This window comes from Hylobates moloch, unplaced genomic scaffold, assembly GCF_009828535.3.
Source record: "Hylobates moloch isolate HMO894 unplaced genomic scaffold, HMol_V3 SCAFFOLD_9, whole genome shotgun sequence".
Classification (NCBI taxonomy): Eukaryota; Metazoa; Chordata; class Mammalia; order Primates; family Hylobatidae; genus Hylobates; species Hylobates moloch.
In genome coordinates, this window is record NW_026652284.1 from 43,501,255 (window position 1) to 43,510,684 (window position 9,430).

The 9,430-nt window shown below is 36.2% G+C and overlaps 1 protein-coding gene across 3 annotated transcripts in view; it reads left to right on the forward strand.

Annotated features, from left to right (window-relative positions):
- Window positions 1-6,091, forward strand: part of PLAG1 (PLAG1 zinc finger) — a 47,010-nt gene extending 40,919 nt beyond the window's left edge. Inside the window, exons 3-4 of one of the 3 annotated variants that reach the window (XM_058444521.1) lie at window positions 1,855-2,213; window positions 2,737-6,091. In XM_058444521.1, the coding sequence (XP_058300504.1) occupies window positions 1,972-2,213; window positions 2,737-3,997 (1,503 nt within the window). In that variant the 5' untranslated portion in view covers window positions 1,855-1,971 and the 3' untranslated portion in view covers window positions 3,998-6,091. The remainder of the gene's footprint in view (window positions 1-1,854; window positions 2,214-2,736) is intronic. The other 2 variants (XM_058444522.1, XM_032759745.2) reach the window with 2 other exon arrangements.
- Window positions 6,092-9,430: the final 3,339 nt, after the last annotated feature.

Here is a 9,430-nt window from a genome sequence, read left to right on the forward strand (position 1 = left end):
GATTTTTAGACCATTTGAATAGCACAAAGGCCTTGCCTGTATCTACCCAATAAAGAAAGACACTTGAAGCAAGTACTGATGAACTTACCCATATGCCTTACTATGTTAGTCAAGTGAGTGGATAATTGCTGTATTTTGCCTGTTTAGAAACAGCCTTTACATAAAATGCAGTTAGACCTATTGTAACATACAGTTAATTTTACAAAAATATAGATATTTAGAGCTCCTGGGAAAGTATAACTGGAATCCGTGAAAGTCAGTCTAATAGTAGCTTGGTAGTAGCTTGGGACAGCAAGTGTCAGTGTCAGTCTGGTGCCAAAACACAGGTGATATAAGGAAGTTGGTTTTAAAAGAGGTTGCAGGTATTATTTCTATGGTTTCTTAAAAGTACATCACAGGCCAGGTGTGGTAGCTCACGCCTATAATCCCAGCACGTTGGGAGGCTGAGACTGGAGGACTGCTTGAGCCCTGGAGTTCAAGACCAGCCTGGGCAACATAGTGAGACCCTGTGTCTACAAAAAATAAAAAATAATTAGCCAGGCATAATGGCATGTACCTGCAGTCCCAGCTACTCGGGAGGCTGAGGCACTTGAAGATAGCTTGAGCCTGGGGAAGTCAAGGCTGCAGTGGGCCATGATTGCCTCACTGCACTCCAGCCTGGGTGACAGAGTGAGACTCTGTCTCAAAAGAAAAAAAGTACGTCACTCAACTAGCCTTTAGAAACGTTGAGGAATTGGATCTTTGAGGAGCTGGTTTTCTTACCCTAGAAACAGAGTTGATAATATTTACTATGTTTTGTCGATGAATTTTTAAAGGTTTTAATTCATTTTTAAATTTTTTGTTTAAAAAGATATACTCTTTGCTGTACAATATGTACATTTCATTCTTTTTCGCAGCACCAATAACAAATTGAAACTCTGACACACCTTTTTACCAACCTTAAACACCTCTTTGATGATGTGTTGTGTGCCATGTCAGAAGTCCACACAGGTCTGCTGCACACAGGTTGCAGGTGTGTCCAAAGGCCAATGCCCTCAGCTCTCGGGGATGCCTGCTGACGCGTTTACCTACTAACCTCAGTGTGCCTAAAATTTTTGTGATGTGAAAAACGATGAGGAAAATTATATTAACCATGTCTTTCTCCCAAAATGACAAAGAGCCATGCTCTTCACCTAATAAAACATCAAAAGGTTTACTATTTGAAGAATTTGTATTTGTTAGGAAGATGAATCATTTCTATTCTTGACTCAGGAATCCCTCAGAGTATGATGACACTGGTATAATGCATCACTTCGGGTGGTGCATTCAACTCTTTCAGGCCTCTAGTGTCTCTCCGTGAAGTACCTCTTCCACAGACTCAATGGTTCACAAGGTGCCTAAAAGAGTTTTCAGTTGCGTATCTCTGTTTTCCTATAATGCAGTCTGACTAGAGCTGACATGCACAAATCAAACTGATTTTTAGAGACTGAAATATTTGCTGAAACGTTTTTAGTCAGATTTATGTTCTCTCATCTTTTGTAAAAATTGAAGCTTAATAATGCCACTTTTTAGAGTCATGTTTTGATGCTTCATGAGAGTTCCTGAAATCACTACTACTATGCCTAAGTAAAACATGTGTCAAGTGGAATTTCAGGGTATGTATGAACTGTTCATCCTGAGCAATGCATTTCTATGTATTCTGACAAATATAAAGAAACCTATGGGGTTTCTAATGTAATGTGATGATATTACATTAGACCAGCTGAATCCATTTTATTGGTTTCTTTTTTAATTCAAAAGCATCACATAGCAAATAAAATTTTTAAAAATTGAGTTTAGTTACAAACTAGTTGTTTCTTATTTTTTTTTTTCCAGTCCCTTTTTGCTTTCTTTTACGACCACATGAAACTTGAGAAGCCACCTAAAGCTATATCATTTAGTGGAGTTGGGCAGTTCCCAAGTGTCCAACAAGAAGGCCTGGTTTAGGCTGCGATGGCCACTGTCATTCCTGGTGATTTGTCAGAAGTAAGAGATACCCAGAAAGTCCCTTCAGGGAAACGTAAGCGTGGTGAAACCAAACCAAGAAAAAACTTTCCTTGCCAACTGTGTGACAAGGCCTTTAACAGTGTTGAGAAATTAAAGGTTCACTCCTACTCTCACACAGGAGAGAGGCCCTACAAGTGCATACAACAAGACTGCACCAAGGCCTTTGTTTCTAAGTACAAATTACAAAGGTATTAAACTCTATTTGTCTTTCAGATTATATTTTCTCTTATGTTGGCTGTTTGAAGCCATTGTAAACGTATGTATTTGTATACACATTTTTCAGCTAATTTGCAAAGAGGAAATGTTAAGTAGATTAGACATTGGTTAGTTTTTAGTATTCTAAATCACATACTTTTATGTGTTAGTGTCTTTGGACTTTTTAAAATAAAATGCTTAATGAGTAGAATTTCCATTTGTAGAAAGAAATTACAACAAGAAAAGGGTAAGGACGTTTACGTGAGTATATTCAGTCTTGCTCATTTGCTTTTGTAATGATAGCTGGAAACCAGCAAAAACTAAAGTGGCAACTTAAATGGCTCAAGTTTTGCAGTAATTAGGTATATTAACTATCCTTGTGGTATATATTAAGTTAAACAGTTTCCATTACTAAGGGAATTCTGTGTTAGCATAGTAGTTTAGCTTCCATTTGAAAAGTGAATACATGCCATTTTTGTCATAATAACTACTTATAGATTATATCTGTGTTTAAAGGCACATGGCTACTCATTCTCCTGAGAAAACCCACAAGTGTAATTATTGTGAGAAAATGTTTCACCGGAAAGATCATCTGAAGAATCACCTCCATACGCACGACCCTAACAAAGAGACGTTTAAGTGCGAAGAATGTGGCAAGAACTACAATACCAAGCTTGGATTTAAACGTCACTTGGCCTTGCATGCCGCAACAAGTGGTGACCTCACCTGTAAGGTATGTTTGCAAACTTTTGAAAGCACGGGAGTGCTTCTGGAGCACCTTAAATCTCATGCAGGCAAGTCGTCTGGTGGGGTTAAAGAAAAAAAGCACCAGTGCGAACATTGTGATCGCCGGTTCTACACCCGAAAGGATGTCCGGAGACACATGGTGGTGCACACTGGAAGAAAGGACTTCCTCTGTCAGTATTGTGCACAGAGATTCGGGCGAAAGGATCACCTGACTCGACATATGAAGAAGAGTCACAATCAAGAGCTTCTGAAGGTCAAAACAGAACCAGTGGATTTCCTCGACCCATTTACCTGCAATGTGTCTGTGCCTATAAAAGACGAGCTCCTTCCGGTGATGTCCTTACCTTCCAGTGAACTGTTATCAAAGCCATTCACAAACACTTTGCAGTTAAACCTCTACAACACTCCATTTCAGTCCATGCAGAGCTCGGGATCTGCCCACCAAATGATCACAACTTTACCGTTGGGAATGACATGCCCAATAGATATGGACACTGTTCATCCCTCTCACCACCTTTCTTTCAAGTATCCGTTCAGTTCTACCTCATATGCAATTTCTATTCCTGAAAAAGAACAGCCATTAAAGGGGGAAATTGAGAGTTACCTGATGGAGTTACAAGGTGGCGTGCCCTCTTCATCCCAAGATTCTCAAGCATCGTCATCATCTAAGCTAGGGTTGGATCCTCAGATTGGGTCCCTAGATGATGGTGCAGGAGACCTCTCCCTATCCAAAAGCTCTATCTCCATCAGTGACCCCCTAAACACACCAGCATTGGATTTTTCTCAGTTGTTTAATTTCATACCTTTAAATGGTCCTCCCTATAATCCTCTATCAGTGGGGAGCCTTGGAATGAGCTATTCCCAGGAAGAAGCACATTCTTCTGTTTCCCAGCTCCCCCCACAAACACAGGATCTTCAGGATCCTGCAAACACTATAGGGCTTGGGTCTCTGCACTCACTGTCAGCAGCTTTCACCAGCAGTTTAAGCACAAGTACCACCCTCCCACGTTTCCATCAAGCTTTTCAGTAGGATTCTGGGACATGGATTCATTACAGAAATGTATGTGTAGCCGTGCCCTAGATGACCATTTTTATTTTAGTGCCTACTTTAAAACAGTATAAAAATTTCTGCTTTTGTATGATACAAATGTTCATTAAGCCAGTATAAAATAGAAACTAGCTTTTAAAATGAGCTTTGGAACCATTTGTGTTCAGTTAAGTTTACCTGGGTATTTTGTCCTGATTCACTGCCAATTGTCATATTTTAAGACTTTAAGACTTTTTTTTTTCATATAGGAAAGCCATTATTAGTAGTAAACTTTTACAAATCCCATTTTCAGATTACTTTTAGATCTTAAAATTTTCATTTTTGTCTAATAACAGTGGCTCTACCTTTTGACATCTGGCTCATTAAAAAATTTAGCAATAGAATGTAAATTGTATAAAATGTTTGTGAATAACTCAAGGGTTTAAATTTTCTTACTAGCTTCTAAATGGATTAATAATCAAGTGCTTCAAGTGAATTAAGAGTCCAGTTTGGGAAGATAACAAATGTTTGTTAGATACACCATAATTTCAGATCAGTATATTCTGAAGACTCACTATTGTCTGGCTAAAATATTTGCCATCTTTATTATGAGCCTTTAAGGAAAACAAACCCTAAACACAAAGCATCAGTATTTATAGCAAAAAGAGACTCTTTGTTGGGTGACATGGCATGTCGTGTCACTTAATAGTTGGCCCTAAATTAGTACACAGGATATTTTGTTGTGTTTCATCCTTCCTAACATGCTATCTTTTCATTTAATAATAGTAGTAGTGTATGGCATTGGGGTCTTCAGAGTCGATATATAGGTAGATCTCTTTAATCTTTTCCACCTTTCACATCCAAGGGGTGGGTCAAGTGCAGCCAGCAATTTATTTTCATTGTTGGTCCACAGTTAGTCCATAATCTGGAGCCATTGTGGAACTGCAGCCATGAGGTGTGTTTATCCCACAGTGGATTGACTCAGCCTCTGTGGGTGACAGACTTCTAAGCAGGAAGATAGACGTGAAGCACATGGTTACATTTGGGAACTTGTCTAGGGATCATGGCCCCTGTAGCCAGGGTTAAAAACTGGACTTTTTAGAAGTAAAGTAAAAGCATATCGCTTATATCATTTCTTGCTGAATGTGATACGTTTTTCTTTCCCTTAAGAACCAAAAGCAGAAAACAAAAACAACAGTCCTACTCCCATGTTATCTTCCTGATTCAATGTGAATCCATCTGTCTTTGCGATATTTTGGATGGAGAATTTGAAGTTAAATGCGTTAGAAAACTACCTGAGGAACTACCACAAAGTTTTAAGTGACTAGAAATATATACAGTAAAATCCCACTTTCATGCATCTCTGGGAAATGATAGGAGTGTTGCAAATAAGTTGAGTTTGTAGAGGGTAACAAAGTAAAGTAAAACAAACCTGTCTTGGTTAACATGAAAATAACAATTGAGAATATATTATATTCACTGAATAATTATAGGCTTTTCCTCACGTTAGACAACCAACATAATCTTCTTAAAGGTCTAATTAATATATTTTTCTAAGGGTCAGTTGGGACATTAACCTAAGAAACATATCTATTAAGCACTTGTTAACACCTTATTTTGGGACCGTCTCCACTGGGGATGGGGGCAAGGGTGGGAGGTTTTTAGAAGAGTATATATCTCTTTAAAAAAAAACAAAAATATTTCTGAGCACTCATTAGCCCTATATGGAAACTTCTTTCCTTTTTGTAGGGCCAGTTATCACTGCAGATTGCAATGTTTACCAAGAATTTCTAAAAATGAGTACAGATTACTGAATATAATACATTATTTAAAATATTTGGGAGTAGTATAATTTGTGGAGAAATGTAAATTGTAATAATGTAAATGGGGGCTTCAATATATATATATATAATACACACACACACACACACACACACACACACCGCACTTCATAGAATCAAAGTTGCTCTCTGAAGGAGCTTTGACTCCTGATATTTTATCATGCTCCTATATTTTTTTAATCCTAGGAGCAGTAGTTTTTATACTTATGTATTTAAATTTTATTATGAAAAATTACATTTATTAAAAAAGTGTGTTCCAAAGGCATTAAAATTATATATGTTAATAAGGAAGTACATTTTTAAATTTCTCAAACTGCTCCTAGCTTTTAGTTAGGAGAATATTTGTTCTGAAAGTAGGCTTTTCGCTCTGCTTCATTACTGCTTCCTTTAGTTTCTATGAAACAGATTGCTTACCTAAATCTTTAGTTGAATGATTAGTGTTCAATATTGCTTTAATCACCATATAAAAGGAAAAAAATTGGTGACAGAGCACAAATAGAAAACCTATTTTTAAATAGAAATCACAAATAGCAAGTGTGGAAGCACTACTTTATTCTGTTTAAAATGTACTTGAGAAGTTATCAAATTAGTGAACTGAGACATTGGCCTTAGTAGGCTGTATTCACTGCTAATTTTAAAAAGGGAGTACCAGGATTTATTAAGTAAAGCATTTTGGAAATGGGGAATAGCGCCATATATGTATATATGTGTATGTATGTGTGTGTATATGTATATATATGTGTGTGTGTATATATATATATACACACACACATACACACACACACACACACACACACACACACATACTTAAATCTTGCCCTGCGTGAAATTCAAATACATGGAGGCACATCTTTCAGGGCACCAGTGTTAAAATTGTGGAGTCTTAATTTTCATGTGTACACCTCTTTGCCTGTTCCCGCCCCCACAGACTTGAAATAACACTTCAGAGTAAGAGGGAATTCAGCTAATTTGTTTTTAAAATTGACTGTAGTGGTCACTAAACCCTTTTTGAGAGAATTTCTATTAAAAATGAGGCAGACTCGCTTATTTGAATTGCACAATGTTCTAACAAGGATGTAACACAGAATTGGCATTTTTTCCTAGAAAAAGATTGTTTATTTCTATGTCAACAAGATATGATTAAAAATAAATATTGCCAATGCTGTTTTCATTCTCTAGTGGCCAGAATCATTATCCTTGAAATTTCTGGTAGTGCCTTAGCTTGGTTAAAAAAAAAAAAAAAAAAAAGGGATTAACATTAAATAAAAGTAGTTTAGAATTTGGACCTCAGACAAGATATTGAACCTCATTCAGTTTCACTTCCACATGTGTGTACAAATTAGGTCACCAAACACGGAAGTGTGAGTGTGGAAGGATCTTGGCACTGTAAGCAATGCTATCCATTGATGTATACAAGTACCTTTATAGTTATCGATCACTGTCAAAACTTTCATTTTAAAATCCTATTACCACGTTCAGTTTTTTAAAACTTCAATTGTCCTGGCTGATTATGCATCACTCTGTGTGCAACCTTTTTATTTCATTTAATGTTTCTTTCAAGATGTGTATTTTTGCCTATTTGTTGCTTGTGCTTTATTTTTCTTAGTCATTTGTGGAATATAGTGATATATTGTGTTAATTTGGACAGTAGCGGTTTTTAAAAACCATATACTGACTGAAACATGAGCCAGAGCCGATTGCTTTATTAAGCTAATAATGAATGTTAAAGAGTACATATTTTCAGGATCGTTCATCTAGTGAGCAATACACATATTATAGGCCAATATTTTTTTAAAAAATAGAGCTTGGTCAACCTCTATACTACACATATTACAAGATATAGCACTTTCAAAATGAATCTAAACCTTTACAGAAACTTTCTTATAGGTTATGCCTTTTATTTTAAGACTTATTATAATTCAAGTGCCATTAGATGATATATATGTAGGCCTTTGATATATAATGCTTTGTGTACAAAATTGGTAGATGGTATTTTAAACAGGTACATTTTTACAGTGTTTTCTTATCAATTTGCTATATTGCACAGAATCAGTGTGTGTCTTTTCATAAGGTTTTACAATGGTTTATTTTTTTACAAGGTTTACGCGTCTCAAAGCACACTGTCTTCCCAGTACGTAAGTTAAAAAATACCAGTTCACCCAAGTTGCTTCTAGCCTACTGAGATCCATGTGACATTGGAGGAGATCTTTTAAATGTTTAGTATTCGTCATTAGCGATGGCTGGCTGTTAGTTCTGGTAAACGTGTGCCTAAGTTGAATTTGTCTTGTTTTTCTCACACTGTGTCAGCAGCCATGTCTACAACACAGATAGTCTGTTGTGATCACACAGATCTACATAAGTTGTGTAGTTTTCTGCTAAAAGCCCATAGGCAGCTCCTTTGGGATCATAGAAAAGAAGATCATGTGAGCAGCATTGGTGAAGGCACACTCAGATTGCACTTAGGGCCTTTCTATGATGTTGTCAACCCTCTGAGGATGGAAGGCAGTGTCTTTTGATGTTATCTAGCCTAGAAATGACACAGAACTATTGCTAATATATAAAACACTTCATTGTATAAGCTTCAGTGGTACAGATGAACCAGAATGAATGTTTATGTTCTCAGAAACACTCCTTCAATATTATGTTGGATCATGCTGCTAATGTAACTTGGGCTACAACTCTTCATGGTGCTACAAACTTCTCTGTCTCATGCAGTCGTATTTTTTTATCCATAGAAAAAGGACTACATTAGGTGTAAAAGTGTACAATATATTTTTATACTGTGACTTAATTTGTCTTTAAACTTTTACACCACCACAATGTATTCATGTGCACTTGCAAAAGGAGATCTCGGACATGCAAATGTTACCAGAACAAACCCAGCATTTGTCCACAAGGTGACTGTAACTCAGAATGGAAAGTGGGCTTTATGATAGGGTGTGGAGTGAAGAACATGCTGTATGTTACTAACAGCCCTTTGAATTTAACAAAAACTGGGAATCCATTAGGAAACGGATTGCATCATACCTGAACATAAGCTGGACTGCTGAAATTGCATTTTTAGCTAATGAAAAAGTGTTTGGACTAGTATTCTAAAAATGTTCTAATGATAAAGTTTTGAGTCAAAATAGAAAAGAAAAAAATCTGCATTCCAGGCCGAATTTTGTATATTTTTATTGCATTTAAAATTGCTATTCTGTAATATTGGGAAATCAAGTGGCTTATCATGTATATCATGTACTTAAAATGTATTCACAAACTACTGTTGTATTTGTATAAAATATAGACAAAGATCATATTTTTTGTGTGTGTATAAGCTCTGTAAAATAGCAATCACATTATGAAGCTGCAGTGATACTACATTTTAAACATTCACATCCAAAGAAGCAGACTATTTATTGTCCATATACCAGATTTAAAATATTAATTTGCTGCTAATTAAACAATAGTACTGCAGCTTCTTGTGGCCTACAGTGTTATGTTTGCTGTAAGAATAAGATATGTGAATTCCACAAAATATATGAATAAAATTATAGAATGGCTTTAGATAATGTAGATCTTCCTGAAATCTTAATAGATGATAATTTTCTATTTG